Source organism: Orcinus orca, chromosome 1 (genome assembly GCF_937001465.1).
Source record: "Orcinus orca chromosome 1, mOrcOrc1.1, whole genome shotgun sequence".
NCBI classification, from domain to species: Eukaryota; Metazoa; Chordata; class Mammalia; order Artiodactyla; family Delphinidae; genus Orcinus; species Orcinus orca.
Window position 1 is genome coordinate 191,413,733 of NC_064559.1, and position 27,309 is coordinate 191,441,041.

At 46.0% G+C, this 27,309-nt stretch overlaps 1 protein-coding gene across 1 annotated transcript; it reads left to right on the forward strand.

The window, feature by feature from the left end:
• Window positions 1-1,190: 1,190 nt before the first annotated feature.
• On the forward strand, window positions 1,191-26,074 carry WASF2 (WASP family member 2). Its single transcript, XM_012531900.3, is given in 10 exon segments — window positions 1,191-3,704; window positions 4,844-5,016; window positions 11,738-11,872; window positions 12,401-12,554; window positions 14,665-14,782; window positions 15,805-15,935; window positions 18,634-18,789; window positions 20,561-20,921; window positions 20,923-21,076; window positions 22,033-26,074. Coding segments are annotated over 9 exon segments (1,497 nt in total). The 5' UTR covers window positions 1,191-3,704; window positions 4,844-4,886; the 3' UTR covers window positions 22,191-26,074.
• The last annotated feature ends 1,235 nt before the right edge of the window (window positions 26,075-27,309 follow it).

Below are 27,309 nucleotides of genomic sequence, written 5' to 3' on the forward strand. Positions count from 1 at the left end.
TTGGGTAGCCAACTCCCAGATTGGCTTGGGAGGTTCCCAGAGTGTAAATAACTTAACCCCAGGGCTTTGTCTGGAATGTCCTTTTTACCATTCTGGATCCTAGCCCTCCTGGTAACTAGATGAATCTAGATCTGGGAAAGGGTTTGATTCATGGTCATGATCCGCCCTTCTCTACAGTCCCTAGACCTCCCTCTGGCCTTGTGTTCAGAATGCAAGTGGCTGTTGGCCAAGTGAAGAGGTTATGGCAGCTTAGGTAGAAGCAAATCCAGGAATTTTAGAACTTCTTAAAGATCATCTAGCTCAGTCTCTTTATTTTGCAGATGAGGAAACTGAAGCCCAGAGTGAGAATTATATCATCTTTGATTTAACAGGCATTGTAGAAGTCATCCAGTCTGACCTCTCAACATCATCTTCTTACAGTCTAGGAATCTCTCCCCCAACATGCCCAATAGCTGGTATCCAGAGGATGATACTGGGGAACTTATAACTTCTGAAGAGAACCCATTCTAATATAGGACAGCTCTAATTAAAAGGAACTAACTTAATTGAAATCTACTTCCCTGTAACTTTTATCTTCTCAGTGGTTCTAATTTAATTCCTCTCCTATGTAACATCCCCCAAGGTAAGATCTTCTCAGACTCCCAAGTTAGCAAATATCTCTGTAGCATATAATTTCCCTAATCAAAATAAAGTATAACTGAAAAAGAACTTTACTGATTCTATAAAGACAGGGCATTCCACTTTCATGTGTCCAAACTTCTTTTTCCAGCCAAGAACGACTACTTTCTTGGTTTTCTTCACTTTCTTTTCATTACTGGTACTAGCATTTAGCTCTTTTCATAATACTTTTATTTTTTTTTAATTTTTTATTAGAATCAGGACCTCAGTTCCCCCGCCAGGGATCGAAACCAGGCCACAGCAGTGACAGTGCCAAATCCTAACCACTAGGCCACCAGGGAACTCCCTCATAATACGTGTAATAAAGAAACATACATTTTATCACTTTGTGAGTATAACTGTACAAAGCTATCAGGAGAGAGCTACAGATAGGGCTGAAGTGTTGGACTCACCCCTGCAGCCTGTCTATGGTTCCTCAGTTCATATTTGCTAGCTGTGGTGGGTCTCTCCATTTCTATTGTCTCCTTCTCAGCCTGGGAAGAGTTTCCCAACTGGTCTTCTTACCTCCAGTCTTCTCCTGCCCAAATACAGCTTCCAATTTCTGTTAGAATGATTTATCTAAAAATGCAGATTTGCCCATGTCACTTCCTTAATTTAGTGGTTCGTCAACACCCAGTGCTCCACACATTTTCCACTAAATGACTACTTATGATAGATAAGCTTTTCTCAACTGCATTCCCATAAGAAAATTAAACCCTAATGCTATTAGGCATCCATTGTATGTAATGTATTAACTTTTTACCAGTGCATCTGAAATGGTCCTAGTTGCTTACACTCTTGAAGAAAATTGAGGAAATAGTCATTCAAATTCTTTTCTTTGTTCTGTGGTTCAGATGAGGAACCCAGTGTAAAAGAGTAGAGAGAGAGAATGTATGTTCTTCAAGAGGTCCAGAAGCATGGCTGGGAACAATCTCCAGAAAAAAACTCCACAAATTTCATTGAAGTCTAGGGTTTCAACTTTATTATTATTTTTAAAAATATATATATATACACACACACATTTATTTATTTATTATAAATTTATTTATTTAATTTATTTATTTTTGGCTGCTTTGGGTCTTTGTTGCTGCATGCGGGCTTTCTCTAGTTGTGGCGAGCGGGGGCTACCCTTCCTTGCGGTGCACGGGCTTCTCATTGTGGTGGCTTCTTTTGTTGCAGAGCACAGGCTCTAGGTGCTCAGGCTTCAGTAGTTGTGGCTCGCGGGCTCTAGAGCGCAGGCTCAGTAGTTGTGGCACACGGGCGTAGTTGCTCCACGGCATGTGGGATCTTCCCGGACAAGGGCTTGAACCTGTGTCCCCGGCATTGGCAGTCGGATTCTTAACCACTGCGCCACCAGGGAAGACCCTAGGGTTTCATCTTTAAATTTATGTGACTATTGTATTCTACTACATAATATGTCCATTGTTAAAAGTGTTTTAAAATATTTGTCAATGAATAGAATTGATTTTACAGGAGGATTTGCCTGAGGTCCGTGGAACTAAAAATAACTACCTTTTTTCTTAGCCCTGTAGTGGACATTTTATACATGTTACATTATTTAATGTCTCTAGGAAAATCGCCCAAGATAACACAGCTAGTAAGGTGTCAAGACTCAGGGCACTAAGGGAGGTATGTCTCAACTCCACAACTTGAAGCTGAGTTGAGTCAAGAGCCTTGGAAGTCTTTGCCCCATTTCTAAGTTTGTCTTCACTGGAATAGAGGGTTTTTTTTCCCTTGGTCAAATTAGTATTGTGGTTCAGATCATGCGTAATTCCATACTTCTTTGGCATAATACAACTAACCTTGATTATCCAAAAGAAAAATGAGCAGTGATGCAGGTAATTCCATATAATAGGGAATCTTGTCTTTCTCTGGTGGCTCTGAAACATATAAAATTACTTTTTTTTTAGTAGCAGATTCACTTTTCTAATTGTTTTGTCTTGATAGATATTGACATATTGTAATTTCTTGAGTACTCTAGCTGGTTGTGGGAGCTGGCTTTTTTTGGCAAGAGGTAGCTATCTTGCTATTGAAAACTTGGTTCCTCCACCCCAGAAAACATAGAGTTGACTCCATTTGTGTCTACTTACCCAAGGTACTTGGGAAAGCATAAATGCTAAAGTACCAAGGTGTCAGAGTGGCTTCCCCAGCTCCACCCCTAATCTGACATTTACCTAGCCATCTGGAATACAGTTTCCATTAGGTGTCCAAAGAGAATGTCCGGAATGCCCTGTCAGTGGCCATTCAGCGCAGAATTTCAAGGGGATCTGGCTCCTGTAGCTCCTCTAAGAAGCTAGAACAAGTTCTGAAATAATTGCTAATGGAGGGAGCCATAGTGGCTATTTTCACTCATCTCTGGCTGTACCCCTGAATTTCTGGTTCTTCCTAAAAGCTTGAAGTTTGGGAGTCTAAGGGCATCCAGAGGATGCAGAGTCCTGTGAGGTTCTTTTATTTGTAACACCTTGCCTCCTTTGCTGTTCTAAACTCTCTTTTCAGTATGAGTTAATAAAGCTTGCATGTTAGTACCCAGTACCCTTTAGATTATGTAAAAGAGGAGAAGAGGTAGACTGGGAGGGAAAGTCCAGAGTTTGGATTAGAAAACCTGTTTAGTCAAAGGGGAACTTAGCTGAGGAACAGAATGAAAATTATTTCCTTAGACAGTAGACAAACATTCAGGAAACACCTCTGTACCCCAAAGATAGGAACAGCTGCCACACAGTGACTATTAAAGGGAGGTTCTAAGTTATGAGCAAACAGCTGATTCTCTTGGTTCTTAGGCTGTTGCTGTTGGTGACAGGAAATCTTGTTTCCCAAGCTACTGGCTTCCTGTTTTATTTTTACTCTTAGCAGATCAGAATGTCCATAACAAGGAGCAGTCTGTTCCAAAGGGTTCTACTCCCTCTTTGAGCCTGAAGGGCTTTTTTTTTTTTCTTTTGGTCAGACAATATGTTGGTTCACTTTTAAGATCTATGATGTTTAGCTTGATTTAAGCATTTCGTATTCACAATCAACTTTTTTGGTGATGAGCTGGTGTTTTGAGATTTGATGTAAGTAAACCTCTGTGGGTTTTTGTTTTTTTTTTTTAAAGAGGAGTTTGCAACCTTGGGGACTTGGGTATGTTACCTTTATGCTTTACCATTTAATTTGCCATTTTCCCTAGCACAAAAACCATTAGGCTGTTTTAAATTTCTTTAGTTTCACAAGATAGGGAAACAGTTCCAGCCCGATGTGCCTTGGCTGTAGTCATATCCATTTTGTTGGATAAAAAACCTCCTCCTGTCCTTGTAGAGCTAGGAATTTGGTAATCTAACTCTAAAACAATAGCTCAGCATGAACCTAAAGTGCTGGGGGATTTCCTAGGGAAAGGGGCTCAGCCGACAGGATAAGAAACAGTAACTGGAAGGTTTCCGGATCTGCTCCACTTCCTGCTGTTTCAAGAGCCTTTTGGCCCAGGTGTGTTGAACCGGATGGGAGAGAGAAAGGGAGCTGTGGGTAGAAGAGAAAGGACTAGGGAATCTTACAGCGCAGGGTGCTTGGCATCATGTTTGATATATTGAACGTGTAAAATTTTCCTTGATATTCTTTCATTCTGTCAATTTACAGACTAAACTTTGGTAGTGTTAATAGATACTGGCAGTATTTAGCTGTACATTAACAGTCCTCCATCAGGGAAGGACTGGAGAAGTTATGTCCTGTTGCAGATCAGTAGAATCATTATTGGCAACTTAATTTCATTGTGGAGACTGTCAGATGACAAAAGCTCTTTTTTGATTCTTATAATTGATTATCTGGAATCTGATCTGTTCTGGTTGTGGACCCCCCAAGGTTAAGATCTATACCATCCAGGACTTGCTGAATGGGCTGTTTTCTTACCATGTGTCCCTGCCTCTGGAGACTCTTGTTAGTTGGAGCATAGTTGTTATTTTAAGGTTTTTAGGTTTTTATGCTGCCTGTGTACCCTCAGTCAGCAGTCACCAGTTCAGAATTTCTAAACTTATCCAGCAAGCCTCTAATGGCAAACCTTTAAAAGGGGTGGTAGGGGTAAGGGAGGGCTTAAAACAGAAAAAAGATAGAAGATTTTTAAAGCTGTTCAGATCAGAGCAAAACAAAAGGAAAAAAGACTCACAGCCCTGGTGTGCCTGGAATTTGTGGTTGAGTAATACTTTTCCTGTTATTTCTTTTTTAGGTTGTTTTTCATCATTCAGAACGTTGCCTGAAGCAGGTCCACCATGCCGTTAGTAACGAGGAACATCGAGCCAAGGCACCTGTGCCGTCAGACGTTGCCTAGCGTTAGAAGCGAGCTGGAATGCATGACCAACATCACCCTGGCAAATGTCATCCGACAGCTGGGCAGCCTGAGTGAGTGCCGCAGAGAGCCTGTGCTTTGCCCTCAGGGGTCGTTGGTGCTCTTTATTTTGTTTCCTTCTCCTCCGTGTTCCTATTTCTCCCCCATCTGCCTTCCCTAGGTAGTGCGAAAATTTATCCCACTCCCACCCCCTCCCCAAAGAGAGGCTCCTTTTTGGTACAGATTCTTCCCCTCAACCCTTTCTTCATCTACCACCACCCTCTAGGTTCCCTCCCCCTCCCCCTCCACCTGCTTCAAAAGAAATCTGTGGGAAGGGTGGCAGGAAGGGCTGCAGCAGAAACTGCAGATGGAATGACAGAGCAGAATTCTCTGTGTGTAAAGTGGGAGGTTCACAGAGCAGTATCTTGGGTCGGGGAATGTGCCTGTAATTGCACAAAGCTATTCGATGTAGCCTGACTTTGTTGAAGCCTCAAATGTGCCAATAGTCTTTATCTACACAACACCCCCCCCCCTTTTCTTCCCAAAGAGAAGTAAAGCAAACATGCATTCAGAGAGATTCTGGCTGACTTATCTGCCTTGGTACACATTTTATTGTGCTGCAAGCCCCCAGGTCCAAGTTCAGGGTACAAATTACTTCTGTAGTCTCTGGGGTATTGGGAGTTTTGCAAGCTGTGTGAACACAGTGACACAAATTGGAGCTGGAGCCATTCTTCTCTAGGAGGAAGATGGGGGTTAACCTAGTCTGTTTTGGAGCTGAGGGAAAGCCAGCTCAACTGTAATTTTTTTTTTTAATTGATAAGAATGAATAAGACTGCCTTGGGTGGGGTACATGCATGGGTTTGGATTTCTTTCTGAATTAAGATGACTTTGTTTGCTTGGAGCCGAGATATGGGAAGGGCAGATGCTTGGATAGGCTCTGCATTTGTCTAGTGCCATTCCAGCTCCCATAAGAACCTCTGTCAAAATGCCATTTTAGTGATCTTCCTTAGCAAAAGCATCTTGGTGTGAATTATTTCAGACATTCACCTCTCCTATTGCATCACTGCCCTTAGTGAAAACAGTGGAATATCAAGAAAGCCTGCATCCCCCCTCAGATAGTAATAGGCCCTGCCTTGAAAATAGGTGCCTGAGGAGACAGAGGTCTGTGACCATATGATGTATGGGGTCTGAGATTCCTAAGCCATCGCCTAGCTCAGAGGCCATCTCAGCTGATCCAGGGCTTAGGGAAACCTGGATGGGGCGTCAAGAAAGAAATGAAACTCCGCCAGTGTCTGTCTTACACAAAGGAACATTGACAGCAGTGCAACAGCAGTATGGCTGACAAGGAAGCACATGAAGGCTGCAGAGAGCCTCACTGCTTCTTAAAAGCATCATTTCTGCTTCTGTCACCCTGAGAAAGCCAAATGGGTGGAAGTCAGTCACACACTGGTTCCTTCTCTATAGGACAAAGGACATCTAGCTAATGATACTTCTTATTCTCACTCAGCAGGAGTTATGCTCTCTCAGGTGTTTTTCCAGGGTAGTGTTGCTGGATGCCATTGCTCACTCTCCCACTTGTGATCAGAGCATTCCTATCTTGAGGAAGTTGATCTGAGGGACAGGGTTGGCTTGTGCCTGTGGAAACAAGATTTCCTCAGGTTGTAGAGCTAGCTGACCCTTTATTCATCCAGTAAACATGTATTGAACATATTTTATGTGCCAGATGCTGAGAGGATACAGCAATAGTAAGAAATGGTCTCTGCCTTCCAGGAGCTCATACTCTACCAGAGGAGAAAGAAATAAATAATTCTCAAGGGGAGAATGGGGAGAGGATGAGAAGGGAACTCACGTTTGTTGATTGCCTACTTTAAGCCGGGTTTTAATAGGATCTTCACATAGATTATCTCGTTTAATCCTTTTAATAATCCTATGACGTTAGATGTTGGCATTGCCATTTTTCAGATGAAGAAATGAAGGCTCAGAAAAGTAAGGTAACTTGCCTGCAGACACAGCAGTCAGAGGCAAAGTCAGACTTCCTAAGAATTTCTCAGTTCTGTCTCCTGTCTCTCTGTCTCTACCAACACTGCCCTGGTTTAGACCGACTGTAACTCTCACCTAAACTGTTGTCCTAGCCTCCCTCTGGCCTCCCTTTCTCTGATCAACCCCGTTAAATCTATAAACCTAAAAATTGTATAAAATCTTATAAATCTTAAACCTATACTCTTGCCAGAGTGGTCTGCCCAAAACTAAAATCTTACTTTTTACTTTTATAATTGTGAATTGTTTGAATTTTTAAAAGTTAAGTCTGTGTTAACTTTTGCAGTTTAAAAAGTGTTTTTAAAATAAGAGTATAAATGTTAGCTATGTATTTATCTCTGCTCTTCCTCACTATGGAATTATTTAAGTTCCTTGGCCTGGCATTCAAGACTTTAAGACCTGCCTTTCTTTTCAGCCTCATTTTCTGTAATCTGTCTTCTCCCATTTTACAGTCTTTTTAAGGGATTCTTTTAAAATTAAAAAGGGAAAAAAAGAAGGAAGAAAAACTGAATTACCAACTACTTGTAGCTTCTGAGACAGACCATATTCTCTCGTACTTCGACGTGGTGGCTTTGTTGTTCCCACTGCCTGGAGAGCCCTTGCCATCCTTGTAGCTGATCTTCAAGGCCCACCCAGCTCAGGGATCTCCTCCTCCAGGTTGGACTGAGTACCCCTCTGAGATCCTATTACATGCCTGTATTATTACCCGCCACATTATATTGAAATTTATCTCCTATATTAAATTGAAAGTTCTTTGGAGGCAGAAATCATGTGTTGTTTGTCCTTGAACCCCAGTGTCTATCTTGTATAGTACCTGGCACCCAGTAGGAGCTCAGTAAATACTTGCTGAATGATTCATGCATGTACTCTTTCCATGCTTCCATGCTGTTGGTGCACAGAGAATACAGGGAAGGAAGGAATATTTCCTATGGGGAATGGGAACATAACGGGAATAGGGAGAGTCAAGGAAAACTTCACAGAAGAGGTTACATTTGAATCGAGCCTTGAAAGATGACTAGGATTTCATCTAGCAGAGAGGGGTGCAGGAATGGGCTCATATGTGCTTCAGGCTCATGACCTTGGCCTCATGTATTATATTCTAGCCGGAAGTGCTTGGTCTAATAGGGAAAGTCTGATTATGGAATGAATAAAGCACAAAACTAAGATTTCACAGCCATGAATTGCTCCCTGATAGCATATCCAGGATTCTCATTTTCCCTCAGTGCAGTGAGATTGGCATTTCACATATTAGGTTGCCGTATCTTAGGAAATGTGGGCACAGCCAGCCAGCCAGCACTTCTGAATCAGTATCCTGACCACCTAGGAAAAGGGAACCCCTTCTTGGGTCATTAAGATTTGTTATGGGACTTCCCTGGTGGTCCAGTGGCTAAGACTCCACACTCCCAAGGCAGGGGGCCCAGGTTCTATCCCTGGTCAGGGAACTAGATCCCACATGTTGCAACTAAAGATTCCACATGCCACAACTAAAAAAAGATCCCGCATGCCACAAGACCCAGCGCAGCCAAATAAAATAAATAAATAAAATTTTAAAAGATATGTTATGATATTGGGTTTTCTGAGTAGAGTGGGTCCATGCCATTGGGGGGCTCCAAGACTCCCACTCAAATTCAAACGAGCAGCTTCATATTTTTAAAAATTAGTTTTACTTGTTCCATTTCCACATAAGATTTCATTTGAAAAACTACTGCTAAGAGAAAAAAAAAAAAGTTGAAGACTGCTTCTGGAATCTTGCAAAATGGGGTAGATGTCTATTATGAATGTCCTGATGTGATAGTGGATCTATCTTGGTAATCTGAATAAGTGAAATTATTAATTACTAATTAATAAATAAGTGAAATTATCGCCTGCCGATGCAGGGAATGTGGGTTCAATCCCTGGTCCGGGAAGATCCCACATTCCACAGAGCAGCTAAGCCCGTGCACCACAACTACTGAGCCTGCACTCTAGAGACTGCAAGCCACAACTACTGAGCCCGTGTGCCACAGTTACTGAAGCCCGCATGCCTAGAGCCCGTGCTCTGCAACAAGAGAAGCCACCACAATGAGAAGCCCGTGCACCGCAACGAAGAGTAGCCCACCTGCTCACTGCAACTAGAGAAAGGCCGCGTGCAGCAAATGAAGACCCAACGCGGCCAAAAAAAACACAAGTCATCTGATATGGTTGAGCAATATAAGGAGGAGTCTCATTATAACAATTTACAGGGACTTCCCTGGTGGCGCAGTGGTTAAGAATCCGCCTGCCAGTGCAGGGGACACAGGTTCGAGCCCCGGTCCGGGAAGATCCCACATGCCACGGAGCAACTAAGCCTGTGCACCACAACTACTGAGCCTGCACTATAGAACCCACGAGCCACAACTACTGAAGCCTGTGTGCCTGGAGCCTGGGCTCTGCAACAAGAGAATCCACCGCAATGTAGAGGCCCGTGCACTGCACTGCAACGAAGAATAGCCCCCACTTGCCGCAACTAGAGAAAACCTGCGTGCAGCAACGAAGACCCAACACAGCCAAAAATAAATTAATTAATTAATTTAGAAAAAGAGTTTACATTTTTGGCTTGTTTAATCCTGTGACAACTTGGTGAGATAGATATAGTTGTCCCCATTTCATAGATGAGGAAACTGAGGCTGGGAGAATTTGACTTGCTGAAAAGTACACAGGTGTAGGTAGAAAGAACTGAGACTTAAATTCAGACTTTCTGGTTTGAAGTCTACTGCTTCTTCCATGTATCATCTTGAAGTTCTAAGTATACCTAGGACCTGACATGACGTAACGTGACAGTGGGGAAGCCTTCACTCCACCTCACTCCCCCTTCAAATAGCATTCTCAATGTTACCATTTTATATGGTGGGGTTCTTTGTATGATTTCATCTTAAACCATTGTGCCACACTGATTTCTACTCCCACTATCACTGCTCCCTTCACTGAGGAGCAGGAAATCCTGCGTACTCTCGCGGTGACCTAAGGGTAAGTTGACTTGGGGTTTTCTTTTCCTCCAGAACAGCTGGATGGTTAACATATATTTTTGAGCCTGGTTTATTTTCTATGCTTAATGTGTGTTTCTCTGTTATATAGTCTTCTGATCACAGTTATTCGTTACCTAGGCAAGCATGATACAGTATGGTTTTTGGTTTGGGGTTTTTTTTTTTGAGATATGGTTGATTTACAATATTATGTAAGTGTCAGGTGTACAACATAGTGGTTCAAAATTTTTAAAGGTTATTCACCATTTATAGTTATTATAAAATATTGGCTTTATTCTCTATGCTGTACAATGTATCCTTGTAGCCTGTTTATTTTATACACAGTAGTTTGTACCTCTTAATCCCCTACCCTGTCTTGCCCCCCTCCCCCCTTCCCTCTCCCCACTGGTAACCCCTAGTTTGTTCTCTATATCTGTGAGTCAGTACAGTATGGTTCTTATACGACTTAGCCATATTATCAGGGATCAGATTGGATTCTCAACCTGTCCTGTAGAAGTGCAGCTTGTTAGCCAATTTCAGTCCTTTGAGCTCAGGAGCTTCCCATGGTTGTTTAGATCACAGAACCATTCAGTATGCAAAGACTTGCTTCTTCCTTGATTAGAAACTCTTTATTGACTAAATTTACCAGCAATTCAAAATATGCTGTTGATTGGTCTTATCCTTACCTTCCAGGTTACATTGAGTGAGCTGCATTTCACCCTGAAGGTGCAGTTTTGGCCTTTTGATCTAATTTTTTCCCCTCAAGTATGGACTAAGAATAAATGTAGTTTAGAAACTGAAGTAAGAGCCTACTTTAAATAGTTCTCAAAGAAATGATCTTTTGGTTGGGCACAGTAACTTATGCCTGCCTTCACCTTGCAAGTAACAAACTCAGATGGTGTATTTATTCGTATGCACCACTTTTCATTCTAGCAAGAATGTGCTTTGTGGCTTGGAATGACAATATGGAGGTAGTGTCAGATTGCTTTTATGTTTCTTTGGCTGCAAATTCTCCTTGCATTCCAGGGTTGAAAGTACGGAACTCTTTTCTTTTTCTAAAAAACAAGACATTGTGGAATGAGACCACTGGTATGTTGTTTTTCAGGGAGAGCTTGAATGTTTCAGCTTTCCACTTGTTCCCTGAGATGTAGATTTGAAGGATTATAACCTAAAGCAAAGACTTTCAAAGTTGTAGGTCATAAAACATAAAATAACCTTTTCACCTCTTAGAAGAAGTTATGTCTCTATTATGAGTTGTTAGTAAGTTCAGGGCCCCTCAAAGATACCACATCTCATCATGGTTGTTCAGCGTACTTTTGGGGCTCCACTAAGGATGTGATTTCTTATTTTTCATGTTAACTGTAAACACATAGAAGGTCCTTCTAACTCCCAATCTGTTTTCCACAAGCACTTTTACAAGGTGCTTTTACAGAGCAGCAAAGGGCTAAGGGCTATAGGCAAATGTATAGACTTACTCTCCACTCTTCTAGGATTAGTTTTTTGGATAACACCTGTTGATTTTATTCATCCTGTTTTGAGTTCCATGTCAGTTCATTTTGCCAAGAAGACTCTGTTAGTTATAGAGCACGTGCAGGCTGCCCAGGCTCTGAAGGGTATGTCTCTGTCTCCAGGAGCAAGCTCTGCACGTAGCCTGAACCATCTTAGAGGGGTGGGTGGGTGTGTTTGGGAGGTGGGAAATACAGTCTTTAGTAGCCAGTTTTTCTGACCATGTATGTCACTTTTAGGCACTAGTGACTTGGTTTCTTTGCTCTCTCAGGTAAATATGCCGAGGACATTTTTGGAGAGCTCTTCACTCAGGCAAATACTTTTGCCTCTCGAGTAAGCTCCCTTGCTGAGAGGGTCGACCGCCTACAAGTTAAAGTCACTCAGCTGGATCCCAAGGAAGAAGAAGGTAAGGAAGCTGAGCTCAGCGTTTGCAGGCTCTGCTGAGCAGTTGCTTAGGATTTTTTTTTTCCTGATTTATAAAAAAGTGAGGGGAGAAATCACAGAGACCTATGGAGTTCTGCTTTGAAACGACACAAGCCTGGGTGATGTAAAGAAACCTTTTAATCTCTACCACACCTCCACACACTCCCTTTCTCCCATTCCCCCAATCCCCTCTTTCTCAAATTCCCCTTCCCCCCAGTCGTATTTTGCTACCATAAAAGTACTTGGAAGATTCATTCCTCCTAAGGAGGGGCCTGCTAGATCTGGCCACATAGTAAACCTTTGTGTTGCCTCATTTTGTTCAGTCATGAAATGGCTGGGCTGCTGACAGCCTTGTGGGGCTTCCCCAGAGGGGGAGGAAAAAAAAAAAAAACCTGGCTGCAGACAGCCGCAGCCAAGAAATGCAGCAGCTGAGGCCTCTCCGACTGGTGTGACTCAGTGTTTGCTCAAATAGCCTGTCATCCATTTTCTAATGCCTTCCATCTTCTTTCAGTGTCACTACAAGGAATCAACACCCGAAAGGCCTTCAGAAGCTCTACCGTTCAAGACCAGAAGCTTTTTGACAGAAACTCTCTCCCCATACCTGTCTTGGAAACATACAACACCTGTGATACTCCTCCACCTCTCAACAATCTGACCCCTTACAGGTAACCTGGCTAGCTTCTACCTTTTTCAGCCTGTGGTTAACAACACTAGATTGTCTTTTTATTTAAAGATGTTGTTTACATCAGAGGATTGTATCAAAAAGCATACTACTACCCCAGAGTTGCTTGTGGCAGCAGAAGCTAACGTTTACCATATAAACAGTTGCCACTTATTATTGTTTGGTTTCTTAAACTCATAGTGAATATAATATATATTGAAAGTTTGCTATAGCATTGCATGCTGCAGAGTTTACTTTGGTACAAGCCAGGTCCATCTTGGATTCCATCCAAGGAATTTAGTTATTATAGAACCAAAAGGACTTTGTTACAAGGCAGTCCTATAGCATGCATCCCAGGGGCAACATTCTAGCAAGGCTCCCACTTACTCTGAAACCACTAGATTACCAGATGTTTGGGCGTGTTAGTGGGGCCAGCCTTGTGGACTGGCTGCTCTGGGCCCTGAGGGTCCTTCCAGAGCTTAAGGAGTAATTGGCATTCTTCCAAATGAGTGTCGTTCACTTCGTTTTGAACATCCTTTCATCATTCCCCTCTGAAAGGACCTACAGTGCTGTGGCTGGACTTGAAAAAGGTAGTCTTATAGACAACTTAAAGCCCCTCCCCTCTAGTAGTCTCTAGTGTTATCGTGCAAAAAATTTCCAAGCAGGGGCAGAAAGCGAATATTTATCTTGCTCGCATCCATAACTATCTTTGGAACAGGTAAAAGTAATTACAGATAGCTGGAGGCAGATGTCTTCTGTGAGACATGGGTGTACTGCAAAGTAGAATATGTGTGTGAAATTCAAGGACACCCACCTGATCCACAGAGCCAGAATAGGAGCATGGTCGCTTCTCACACAGATACAGAGGAAGTACATGGCATCTATCCTATTATTATTACTGTGTGAAATTACGTTTGCCCCTTGGCTCTCAAAGGGGCCAGCTAACATAGCAGGGCGTAGATTTGACTCTCTAGCCTGCATCATTTAGCCTAGCTGGATCTGGGCAGAGGGGTTGTAGGGCAGGAAAAGACTACACACCTGATAATATTGAAGGGACTATGGTAAGACAAGTTTATTTTTCAGTTAATGTAGGGTATTTTCCTTTTTAACATTCTCCTCTCAGTTTTCTGGATTTAGCCTAACAGAAAAGAGTGGTGGTGTGGCTAACTCAGAACAAGATTTAATATAAAAATCATTAGTGCATGATTAGGAAATGGTTTCTGTGTGTTGTGATAGGCTTGGAGGTTAGGAAAGAATTACCTTTCCAGTTCTTTTTAGTTCAGAGTAGTGTTAAAATAAATATCCACCCCTAAGTGCATGCTTTCTGGAGAATGGGAGAGACTCAGCCATGCCAAAGTGCAGGATTCCAACCAGGGTCATCGAGTCTGGTAGATGCCTCTACATCGACACTCAGTAGCTCACTCTACCTCTTTCACAGCCACTAAGAGATGGTAATGAAATCTTGTGGTCATAAAACAGCTGGCCATCTTTTCTCACTGGGGCCCCCTTGTGGCTGGGGGGTGGGGGTGGATGCTGAGCTCTTCCGGAAGGAAGCAAGTAGGTGGAATGCTGTGGTTGTCTGTATTTACAGAAGAATAACAGCTGCACACATATACACATTCATGTGTGTATGTGCATACATGTGTACACACGTGAACCTGCACATGTGTGAACAGGTTTTGGGTGGGTAGAAAGCCACTAATGCTTCCTACAGAGACCTGGGCAATTGATGGTGGTAGGGGAACCAGTGACAGAAATCCCATCTAATGTGCCAAGATATCAGAATGTCCTCAGGGAGGTGTCTGCGGCCATGGAGATCATTAGCCATAATCAGGATCCCTGCTGCTATAGCCCATTCTTGCCCTGACCATGCAAATTCCTCTACCAGGAATTGAAAGTAAGGCTAAGGTTCTTAAAAAGCCAGATAAGTAAAGAGGTGCCGTGCCATTCAGGGGCTTTGGAACGCTGGTATGGGAGAGGAAATATGCAGTCGATTTGAATGACTTCTTGATTCCTCAGTGTAAAAACTGCTAACTGGTAGGTGTTTGGAATATTGGATTTGGTTGGGAGCTCATCTGTCTACTGACAGCTACTTGTCTTCATTTCTGTCCAAGGGACGATGGGAAAGAGGCACTCAAATTCTACACAGACCCTTCGTACTTCTTTGATCTTTGGAAGGAGAAGATGCTGCAGGACACCAAGGATATCATGAAAGAGAAGAGAAAGCATAGGGTGAGGGGAAAGGGGCCTCTGTTCTACACATCAGTAGGCACGACTGTGGAGGGGGGATAAAAAGGAAGCCAGTCTTATGTTAAGTAATCATTCCGAGTGGCTGCTTGCGTGGATGTCAGGTGAGACTCTTAAAAAAAAATGTGTCCACTCCAAGCACAACCAAGATGAAAGTATAAATCACACCAAAAATGTGTTTGTTCCTCCCGGTGCTATTAACAATTGAGTATATTCAGGCTGAGTTTTAGAAATTGACTTTTCTATTCACCATTTATTTCTCTTGCAATTTGCACCTGACTCTGCTGGACACTCAAGCTAGGCTAGTTCCCTTCCCTGCCAGTTTTGCAGCTCATTTCTCAGAGATCAGCACAAGGCTCTACAGTGTTTGATTTGCAACAAGAGTGGTTTAACACCTTGACTACTGGTTGGGTGAGGCAGTGGTGGGGGCATAGGCCTGGTTTTGGTAGATGCTCCCCTCCCCTTAGGCTGCCAGTGATGTGTGTAAGCATATGACCTACCAGTTGCAACCTCACAATCCCATTAGCATGGCTGCCGGGAGGCCCAAGAGAGCGCCAGGGGCTAGTGCAGCTGCACAGGCTGAAGAATTCTTCATTGGTTGTTTTGGTTTGTTCTTTAACTATTTCCTTATATCTGTCCCAGATATCTACCGCTATCATTATTTCTCTTCTCTCTTGACTGACCTTTGCGGCATAACAAATAATAAATAGCTGTTTACTAACTGCCTAACAATTGGAGCTGCTGAAAAACATGAATGAATTACCCAAAGAGGTAGTGGGTAGAGGTGTTTGAGTATGGGATTGAGGAAATGTGTTTGAGCCCAGGAGGTGGTTTGGATTAGATGACCTCTAGGTCACTCTAAACCCAGCAATTCTGTAAATTCTATAGTTACTGTATGTTGTCTAGGCAAATCTTCTCTTGGGTATATATCCATGAAGCTGGGTGGAATTTTAATGAAGAACTTTGGGAAATGTTTATTAAGGCTTTTCTGTTTCTTTTCATTGTAGAAAGAGAAGAAGGATAATCCAAATCGAGGAAATGTAAACCCACGTAAAATCAAGACACGTAAGGAAGAGTGGGAGAAAATGAAGATGGGTCAAGAATTTGTAGAATCCAAAGAAAAGCTGGGGCCTTCTGGGTAGGTGATGCTTCTCTCCTCTTGGTAGCATTCTTTGAAGGGGCTGGGCACCTGGGGGCAACAGTCTGACAGCTCTGGTGTGACACCTTTCATACCCCCTGAAGTCTTGCTGTGTGGCTTAAATCAATACCACTGTTAATCAGCTACTTTAAAGTGCCTCCATCTGGTGATTAAAATTTGCTAAAAAAATCAAGAGACTTGGCGACGAGAGTGGTCTGGAAAATAAAGCCTATGGCTTCTAGTGCCCTTGCTCTGCCAGACACTGGTATGTCTGAGGCACTCAAAGGAAAGACTAGAAAGGGAAGTAAAGTGGCTTTGGGAGGCCTTTGCCTCCAGAGCATTGATTCGAAGGTTGTGGCTAAAGAGCTGGGCATTTCGTGGGAGTGGGGAGGGCCAGGCAGAGAATTTGTGCACATCACCAAAGCAACTTTTCAGTCAGCCTTTGTCAGTCTTGGGAGAGAGGCTGGCCAAGGGACTGAAAGCAGACCTCAGAGACAGTGTGGGAAAGGTCGTGCGGCCAATATTGAGGCTATATATTTCCGTGAAGAAATGGTAGATGTCAGTCTGACCCCATTTCCCAACACCAAATCACACTAGAGGTTTAAAAGGAAAAAAATGGTTTTAAAGCTTGGTTTGATGCTTATCCTGGTGTCTGACCTGTGTGACATTCAAAGCCAAGTCACCACGATTGCTTGGCATAAATGTCGCCCTGGTTTTTCCCCTAAATACCTTGCATCCTGGCTGTCAGAGAACCATGCCAGCCCATGCCGGGTGTCTAGGAATGATAAAAGGAAAGAGTTGAGTTGTTCTTGCTTTTAGGAATAATTCTACCATGAAAATCTTGACTTTTAGAAATCTTGACACTTCTGACACTTGTTCTTCCTAGATTAAGAGATTTGTTTTAAAGAGTGATGAGGATGGTGAGAGGAAAAATGAGCCTTTCTTTCTACAGGGGAATCAGCCCTGAGGGTACCTCCATTATCTTCACCTCCCAATAAAAAGGGGCCATTTTGTTCTGTGGTCCCTCCTGTTCAGACAGGCCCTTGTTGTATGAAGGTTCAGTGACTCTAAGGGCAGAAGCATGTTCAGGATGCCGACCAACTGTGTGTGTGTGTGTGTGTGTGTGTGTGTGTGTGTGTGTGTGTATTGAGGTGGTGAAAATAAGGACTTTGGATCAGGCTGCATGGCTGCTCTACCTGGACATGCTTGTTGGTGAGCCTGTAAAGAGATATGCCAAGTCTATAGGGCTTCAGGCCTTGGGGATTTTCCACATCAGAGCATCATTTGACTCAGTTAGTTCCCTCCAACTCTGTTCTCCCTGGGGTCTGCTTTAGATGAGTTCCTTATAATCCAACAATGGTGGAAAGAAGCGGGAGGTGGAGCAGAACAGGCCACATTTTGTTAGCTGCTGCTTGGTATGTTCGTGCTTGTTTAGAAGTTTGTTGCTGTTCACCCAGAGCAAATTCACCCAAGGCCCAGTGCTATGAGGGACAGGTTTTCGTGAGGCAAGCCCTAGCACCCCACTTTAATCAGCAGCTCCTTTTGTTAGATAAGAGACCACGTCTAACTACCACACAGCAACTTGCATTTGTCCTCAGCTTGGTTTTGCAATCAGATGCCTCCTTGGCCTTTGAGCGCTCCAGAGGCTTGCCGACCTCAAAACCAGGCTGTGTGCCAGTCACGTGCTTGCAGCTCACTAGCCTTGGGGCTTGGCTTTGCCCTTTGCTGCAAGACAGACTTTGGGATTTGGGTCTGGGCTGCTCCTAACATTTGGGAGAGAATTTCAAAGAACTGCTGGGTTTGACAAGGCCAACATTGGGAAAGGAACAGCATGGTTTTGATAATCTGGGTTCAGTCCCATTTCTACAGACAATCCAACAGAAATATCTGGGAGAGGGTAGGGATAAATTGGGAGATTGGGTTGGACATATACACACTACTATGTTATAACTAATAAGGACCTACTGTATAGCACAGGGAACTCTACTCAGTACTCTGTAATGACCTATATGGGAAAAGAATCTAAAAAAGAGTGGATATATGTATATGTATAGCTGATTCACTTTGCTGTACACCTGAAACTAGCACAACATTGTAAATCAACTATACTCCAATAAAAATTCTTTTTAAATAAATAAATTACAACTACAGCAAGTGGGGGAAAAAACAAAAGAAATATCTGGGAGGTTTTTTTGTTTGTTTAAATTTATTTATTTATGGCCGCATTGGGTCTCTGTTGCTACGCGCAGGCTTTCTCTAGTTGGGGCGAGCGGGGGCTGCTCTTCGTTGCAGTGCGCATGCTTCTCATTGTGGTGGCTTCTCTTGCTGCGGAGCACGGGCTCTAGACGCACGGGCTTCAGTAGTTGTGGCACGCAGGCTCAGTAGTTGTGGCTCACGGGCTTAGTTGCTCCACAGCATGTGGGATCTTCCCGGACCAGGGCTCGAACCCGTGTCCCCTGCATTGGCAGGCAGATTCTTAACCCCTGCGCCACCAGGGAAGTCCTGGGAGATATTTAACAATAGAATATTTAGTCCTAAAATAAAACTTCAGTACAACAGAAACTATATGAGAAATATACTAATTTTATTTCTCCCTAATAGCTTTTGTATCAAATGCATTTTTATGGGGTCTTTTAAGAAAACAAGAGAGTACCACTCAGACTTTAAATGACAGTTTTGGCATTGGGTTCATTGTCAGGTATCCACCCACCTTGGTGTACCAGAATGGCAGCGTTGGGTCTGTTGATAACGTGGATGCAAGCAACTACCCACCACCACCACAGTCAGACTCCACTTCTCCGCCTTCTCCTTCCTTCTCTGAGGACAGCTTGCCTCCCCCACCAGCAGAATTCAGGTAAATGGTGATACCTCTTCCATCTACTAGGGGTGGTTAAATGCTCAAGAACAAAGTAAGAGTTCTAAATCCAGGCCAGGACCACTAAAGTGACTCCAGACAAGTGTGTCTAGATAATAGAAATAATTAGTATTTATTAAGTGTTTGTAAAGTGCCAGGCATTATGCCAAACACTATATATGTTACTTAATCCCCACAAGAGTCCTCTTGAGATAGGTACCCATTTTACAGATGAGTAAACAGTGAAGCACAGAGAGGTCAATGAACTTACCTAAGATCTCACAGCCAGTAAGAGGCAGAGTCATGATTGGAAAGCAGGTCAGTCATGATTGGAAAGCAGGTCAGGCTTTCTTTCCAGAGCCTGTGTTCTTAACTACTAGCTACACCTGAGCAGATAGAAGTCACCAACTTATCTCTTGCTTTTTTTACTTGGCTCTGACTCAGCATGACATAAAGTGGTATAATCTCCTGCTGTACATAAAATATTGAACAGCCTCCTTCCCAGTTATCTAGGAACGTAGAAGATAGTCACCCTTTTCTCCTGTCACCTCTGGTCCATTTCACCGTGGATAAAATCTCCAGAAAGAAGGAAACAAAAGAAAAAGAGATGAAACTTAGAATCTGACCATTTTGGTATTTGTCAGTGTCCCTGGCAGAGGTATATAGAGGAAGAGTTAGCAAGTAATGGCTGAAAGAGGAAGGGATCTGAGGAGTGTTAGATTTCAGTGTTTCCTCATAGTTACCTTTCTTTCTGATGCCTGACAAGTGAGAGCTTTGAAAAGTATGCTTGTCTCCTTGCACACTGTTTAATCAGAGATTGGGTATGTTGAAGACCCCTCAGATGGAGACCTAAAGCAGTGCTGTCACCCCCACCGCCCGCCCCATTCTTGGCGCTTGAAACCACTAATCCCAAGTCTCCTTCTGCCTCCCAAATCACTTCCTGCTTGTTGCCATGTTGGATGCAGCTAAGGCTCGAAGGTCTGTGGAAAATTCCAAGATGGATGCTTTTCTAAGGAGTAGCTATTAGTGTAGGGCAGATAAAAAGGTGGAAAAAGAATCCCTGCAGTCTCACACATGGCCTGAGACCTTGCAGCCTCAGTCAAGTAGGCCTGACCCAGGAGAGGTGCACCTTAATTCTCTCTCAACCCGGGTCAAGTCTGGCAGCACATTCATTTCCCGTCTCTGCTGATCCTCAGGCCCTCGTTCTGTCTCAAGTTTTTCCACATGAGCACTGAAGGTACATTCACCTAAATCTGTACCCCGCTCAGGTTCGGTCAGCTTGGCTTGGATTTCCTGCCCTCATAAGATCTGGTGAATGTTAATAGCCTGTGGAGCAGAGCCTGTGGGTAGTGGTGTTTGAATTTTTATTCCAGTTCTTTCTTGCGTGCCTTCTTAGTCCTGGCTCCAAGATTGAACTGACCCTTCTTCTTAGAAGGGTGCCTTCCCTTGGAGAGCTGAAAAGTTTGAGGGGGACCTAAGAGAGGATCTTGGCCAGCCCTTACCTGTTGGAAAAATCCTAAGTCCACTTTTTTCAGGTAGTTTTTCTCAATTTCTGCTTATACTCCTCTGCTAATGGGATGCTCATTACCTTACAAGGGTGCCCATTCCATTGTTGGTCTGTTCTGACCATCCCCAGGTTCTTCTTTCTATTTGAGGCAAAATGAATTGATACTGTCAACCAAAATGAACCTAGGCTTATAGATAAACTTAACTAAAAGTGGAGGTTTGCATCCTGAGAGTGATGGTGGGTCTTTTTGCTTTGTCCTTTTAGCTACCCAGCAGACAGTATCCAAAGAGGGTCTGGCTTAGCTGGGCCCAAAAGATCCAGTGTGGTCAGCCCAAGCCATCCACCACCAGCTCCTCCTCTGGGCTCTCCGCCAGGCCCCAAACCTGGGTTTGCTCCACCACCTGCCCCTCCGCCTCCACCTCTGATGATGAGCACTCCACCCCCACCACCGCTTGGAGGATTTGGGTCTCCAGGGACGCCACCACCACCTTCACCCCCATCTTTCCCACCTCACCCCGATTTTGCTGCCCCTCCACCTCCTCCCCCACCGCCAGCAGCTGACTACTCACCTCTGCCACCACCTCCCTTGTCCCAACCAGCAGGAGGAGCACCTCCGCCTCCCCCGCCCCCCCCCTCCTCCAGGGCCCCCTCCTCCCCCTTTCAGTGGTGTAGATGGCCAGCCTGCTGCACCTTCACCACTTTCTGACACCACCAAGCCCAAGTCCTCCTTGCCTCCTGTGAGCGATGCCCGCAGCGACTTGCTTTCAGCCATCCGTCAAGGTAAAATCCCAATGGTGGGTCCGGGATCATGAAGCCTTTCTGCAGCTGGAAGACTGATTGGAGGGTGGACAAGGGGTTCTGCGACCTTCCAAGGGAATAGCTTTCGTTGGGTGGGGAGAGATTAAGACCTCAGATCAGCGTGAAGAAAGGCTTCACTCTAAAAATACAGAGGTTTATATTTCTTTCCACCTTGGTTTAAAGTAAAGACTTCTTATCGTGGGATCTTTGAACTCCTTGGAAATTTATGCTTTGTGTATGTTTGCATCCATTTTGTGCCCCAGAGAAAAACAAGAATCACTGTCTTAGAAGGTACTTCCTCAGCTGGACTCACACACTCCTTGTCCTCCACTTTTTTGCCTTTCATATCCTTCCTCCCTACTCTCCCCCACTTCCCACCCCCTTCCTTCTCCCCTTTTTCTCCTATCCCCTTCCCTTCCTTTCACCCTACCTTCCTCCCCTCCCTCATCATCATCTCACCATCATGGGGCATTTATTCTCTTTCTGTCAGAGGCCGGTTCTGGTCCCAAGGGACTGGAGTGGTTTCTTCTGTCTGATCCTCCAGGAACTGAAGGGTTGTCTAGTGGAGACAACCTAAGGCAGCTGAGCTTCATGAAAACAATGACTTGGGCAGACTGAGTGCCCACTAGGTGGGGATTGGCAGCCACTCCCCACTCAGTCTTGGGAGAAGTACCATCCTCACCAGCCTGAGAAACTGGGAAGCGTGGAAACTGGGAAGAATGGCAGGCTCCTTTCAGACACACCTGTAGCACTGGGGCCACAATTTCATAAAACCTGTCTTTACTTCTTGTCCTGAGGATCTTGCTTTCCCAGAGGGTCCTTCTTTTTCACTGTCCTTTCCAATACCCACCACCACCAGGGGCTGCTCCCTCTTCCACAGTCCTGGATGGATTCGGAGACTGACGCACCCCTTAACCCTTCTCTCTCTCTCCCACCAGGCTTTCAGCTGCGCAGGGTTGAGGAGCAGCGGGAACAAGAGAAGCGGGATGTTGTGGGCAACGACGTGGCCACCATCTTGTCACGTCGCATTGCTGTGGAGTACAGCGACTCAGAAGATGACTCCTCTGAGTTTGATGAGGACGAGTGGTCGGATTAACTCTTCTGCCTGCTGCCCGCTTCCTTTTTCTTTCCTTCCTACCTGCCTCCTTTGATGCCTACCCCGACAGTCCCAAGGGGAAAAAAGGGAGGAAAAAAAGAATCTCAAGGGGCCAGAGCCTTCCCTGAAGCAACCAAAGATATATCCAAGTGCTTCCTCCAAATCAACATGTATTTCCCATCTCCCCGAGGTCAGGCCCATGGGGCTCCTGAGGTTCAGTAGCTGAGATATTCCCTCTTCCCTTCAAGTGACTGTTGCATATTGAAGAGAAGGGAAAACCCCAAAGCAGATCCCTTTGATTGGATTTAAATTTGGAGTTGGTGCCTTCCCCTAGAAGCCATTTTCTGTGGTCTTCTAGAATCCTTGCCCTCAGCTACTTTGAATAATGCCAGCCATCTTCTGGTCCTAAAGCCTGCCTGGACACAGCTGGCCCCTTTCCCATGCACTGAGAGGGCGGAGCAGCCGCATACCCCGTGCCTCCCCCTTCTGCCCTCATCAGCAGGGTGAGGCTGCCTTTTGCTAAGCCATCTCTATGTCTGGATGCCCTTTATTCCAGGAGCCATCCAGCCCCTAAAGAAACGTCTTACCCCTCTGCTCAGAAACAATGCCTTTCTGGAGGCAGGGGTGGTTCCCTCCCTCCCAGGGTCCCTCTCCTGAATGTGGTGTTCCACGTTCCTTAAATGCCCCTCCCTCACCACCAGGTGCCTCCAAGCACCACAGCCCGGTTCTAACCTCTAATACTCACGACCAAACTAGCCCTGACACACAGGGATCTGGGCCTCTTCTGGCTCTCGGGAGCCAAGCTTAGAGACTTGTAACTGCAGGACTGGAAAAAGGCGGAACTGGGTTGAATGATGCTGAAGCCTAGAGATGGGAAGTGACTTGCTCAAGGTCACACAGTTGGATGATGACAGAGCTAGACCCCAGAGTTCCTGATTCCAAGTCACCTGTGCTTTCTGGGACCAAATGGTGGGCACCTGCTGGAGCCCGGGCAGAGCAGTTCTTGGCTCTGTGCTACTTCAGACCTCACCACAGGTGGGGGTCCCAGTAGAAGGGCTCAGGGCCTGTGCCAGGCCTATCAGTGCTGCTCAGACCCTCATGGCCTCTCTTGTAATTGTTTGCTCCCCCTTTCCTATCACCAGCTAAGCACCTGGCCTTGAGAGCTGCTCTTTTGGGGGACCAGAGGTAGTGAGAGAAGGAAGCGGGTAGGCAGCGTGACAGGTGCTGCTTTCAATTCCTCTGCAACTCCTCCCCCTTTTATTTCCCCAGTTTAAGCATAGGTCCTTCCAACTGTAGAAACTTCAGTCCCTCGGGCTGGCAGCCGCTGCAGGTAGCTGCCCCGGGGCAGGGGGCGCTGGCGGCTGGCGGCCATGAGGAGGGTCGAAAGGCAGAAGGACTCTGGGTCTTGTTTCCAGCTCCCCTCCTCACTGCACAGTGACGTTCCCTCCCTCACTCCCCCTTTTTCCCAGAGCTAATACACAGGTGCTATTATTCAGAAAAAAACTGGTCAACTTTGGCCAACAGTGAGGTTTCTTCTCTTCTGCCCTAACTATTGTGTAGCCTCTTGTGCTGAAACTGGCTTCTGGCTTCTCCGGCTTCTCCGGCTTTCCGAGCCCTGAAACAAAGAGAAACAGGATCTGTCTCTACCCAGCACAGCAAATGGTTATAGTAATTGCCAAAGCCCTCATCAACCCCTCCGGCTTGAGGAGAGGGTGTAATCGTGGGTACTGCCGCTGTGCCCTGGCTGAATCTCCCCCTCAGCCTTCTTGCTGTGAACTTGGGGCGTGGGGACCGAGTCTTTAGAGGCCAGCGTGCCCTCCTGCAGGGGCTGCTCCAGAGTGTGCCCTCCTTCCTCTCCTAGATCACACATCTCTGGCACAGGGCTGGCGTCAGGCCCCAGTGCTGAGCGTACCAGACGGTGTGCACCCCCTCCTTGCCTCCCACTGTGCACTCTGGAAGCTGAAGGTGCTTTCTTCAGAACTCTAAAATGGCTGTCGAAGGTGCCCCCGGCTGCAACCCAGCAGTGACCAAAGTGGCAGGTGGAGGGCAGTGGTTCTCCCAAATAGGAGTCCTGGGGCCTGGCTAGGCCAGGGTTTGGGCCTAATGGCTTTGACTAAATTACCCCCATCCCCCTCCTTTCCGGAGAAGGGGGAGCCAGCACTACTCACTATCATTCTTCTCTGACCTTGAAGGGGGCGGTGTTGGCCTGGCTTCTGGAATGGACGGAGTCTGCCTTGGAAAGGGCTGGGGGCAGGAGGAGGTGGGGAGGGCCACTGCCTGCAGAAGGTAGGATTAGATCATTAGCTCAGTGACCTCCTAGGGTTTCGATATGCTGTGTTCTCATCCTACAGCTGGTTTGGTAATGATCTGAAAGTCCCGGAGAGCAACAGCACAGCTCTGCCCGATGCTCTCATTAAAATCTATGCAGCCAAGCTCGGCGCTTTGTAGCAGCCGGCCTTGCGAAGCCTCCTCAGCTCGGGGGGCTGGGGACCCAGTCAGCCGAGAGGCCCTCTGGGCTCTACTTATGCATATGTGCACCAAAAAAAAAAAAAAAAAAAGCTTCTTTAAACACAGAGCCCTTTAAGATGATAAAGGACCCTATGCAGGTAATTGTGTTATCTTTGGAATCCTGTAATTGTAGAATGCAAAGTTTAGTGATTATTTAAACTGGGCTGAGGCTGGTAAGAGTATGGAGCAATGGCCCCTAAGGACTCTAAGGGCTGAAGCCAAGGAGCCGCCTCCCTTCCCTATTCTGCCCAGCCCAGGGGACCTGCCCCCATTCCTGTGGCCCAGGGGCCCAGCTTCCACTCGGCAGTGTCAGAAGTGAGTTGTGACTCTGCCTTGGTTGTGAGATGAGTACATTCCAAGGGAGCAGCCACGGGGAGGGGGCAGGCTCAGCGATCCCTTGGAGGCTCCGAGCAGCTGGCCCGAGCTCCAGCTCGCCTCCAACGGAAGCTCAAGCGCCCTCAGAAATGACCCTGGCCGGTGTCACCGCAGAGCTGAGGCAGTGTTGTCAGGGCTAATGTGAAATCTCTTCCCGTGGCGCCGATTCTCCGGCTCGGCAGCGCCATCTCGGACAGATTGAGGTCTCTGTGGCTTTGGTGACCCTGCGTAAGCATTCCCACCGTGTCCCAGCTCTGCTTTCAGCCTGCTGCCCACTGCAACCCCCCTCACCTGACCTCAGGGCTTGAGGAGGGGGGCAGTGACCCCAAGGCCAGGGGCTTTTGCTCAGGAGAGAGGTCAGGCTTCCTGGGGGCTTTGAGCTCTACCGGGGTTCAGCCGACCTGGGACCAGGTGTCACCCAGAGATGTGCCTCAGGAAGGGCTAGGGAACAATTTTGTTACTGTATTAACTTTAGTCACTTAACTCACTTGAGAAACTAACCAATTTTTACTTTCTGTCTAGAATGATGTATGTGTAGGAGAGAGAGCCATCATGCTCCTGAAGTGCCTTGTTTTCTCTGATATAAATATATTTATGAGGACCTGGTCCAGTGGATTCTTGGGTGTGTTTGCCACATCAAGATTTTAGGGAGTGGGCTTGTTACGTAGTGGGGTTACAGTCTGAAAATGAGTCCCCTTCCCCTGAAGATGGGAACGGAGCTTGAGATGCAGCTCTGAGCTCTAACCTTCAGGGGTTAAGCCAGACCCCTGACGTGACCCTTTCCTTGTCACCCTATTCCTCTCAGGTCCTTAGAAGGAGGACTAGTTTTTCAAAGCCCCATGCCTCCAAGCCTGGTCCTACTTGAGTCCCTGCCAGGCTCGTGTGTGTACCACATTAGCACCCCAGTGACCTGAAGATTCTGTGTAATTGTTTTACGTATACATGCAAATGCATAAATGCCAACATCTTAAATAATTTGATAAAGTCTTTGTAACCATGCAGCCACCTCTGGGGTGTGTGTGTGTGCACATATATGTGTGTAATGGGAGAAGCATTTATAAGGGGACGACTGATAGCCACGGGTGGTGGCCAGAGCTCCAGAGGGTGGTCGGTGTGGGTGGGCTTGGAGGGCGGGAGGCCTCTGGGCCTGGATGGTGCACCCTGTGCAGGAGGTGGGGGAATGAAGGCCGGAAACCATTTTGGGTTAGGGTGAGACCCAACTGGGGGACCTAGAGGCCCTCAGCTGGCTGAGAGGGGGGTGCTGGGGCCAGGGAGACTCCTTGCATCAGGCAGGAGAGGAACACAGGCTGAATGCTGATGCTGCCTCCCAACATCTGGCCGGCATCTTGTCTGCCTCTCAGACCCAAGCAACTTACCTTAAATAGAATGATTTACAATGGAATCTGATAAAAGGTTTAGGGTGCTGCATGCCCTTTCTGCCTGGGAAGGTGAGGGAGCTGGGTTTATATTCTGACCCCCAAAAAATGACCTACCCAGGAAGCAACGGTTGTTCCGAGCCCAGCTGCTGCGGGTGACTGTCCCTGGGGGTAATTTATGAGTAGACACCCAGTTCTGGGCCCAGCAAACAGTGCGGTGGCCCCGGGAGAGGGTTGGGAGCAGGGTTGGTGACTTGGCTGGTCACGCCTGCTGTTCAGAGAGGGTCACCCGCTGGCATCCCAGGAGAGGGGGCAGAAGTTTTGAATTGTCAGCAAGTGCTGCGCCAGCCACTCTGAGCTCATCGCTGGAGGTGGGGTGCAGGGGAGGGGGCGCGGGAGCCAGCTCGCCCCGGGCGGAGCCCCTCGCTCCACCCTTCTGCTCAGGCCTGTGTTTAGTCAGCACTTGGCTTCCCGAGGCCGGTGACTGACAGGCAGCCAGATGCCCGCCCTGGGAGAAGACAAAATGGTGGTGTCAGGAGCCGCCCTTGGTGGGGAATTGGAGGGAAGGAATGTGGTTCTGGGAAGAAGGAGGCCTGAGCTTGAATTCCGGCTCCTCCGCTTGGGAGCTTCAGCTCTCTGGGCTAATCCTGAGAAGAATGAGCATTTACTACTACCTGCCCAAGACTGCATACATTTTATTTCAACCTCATGAACCAAGAGTCTCCCATTTTACACACGAGAAAAAGATTCAGAGAGGTTGAGTTGCTTAAGATCACATAGCTGGCCAGGAGCAGAGCCATAGTTCGCACATGGGTCTCTTGTGCTCTGTCCACCATGGAACTTAAACCGTTTTCAGAATC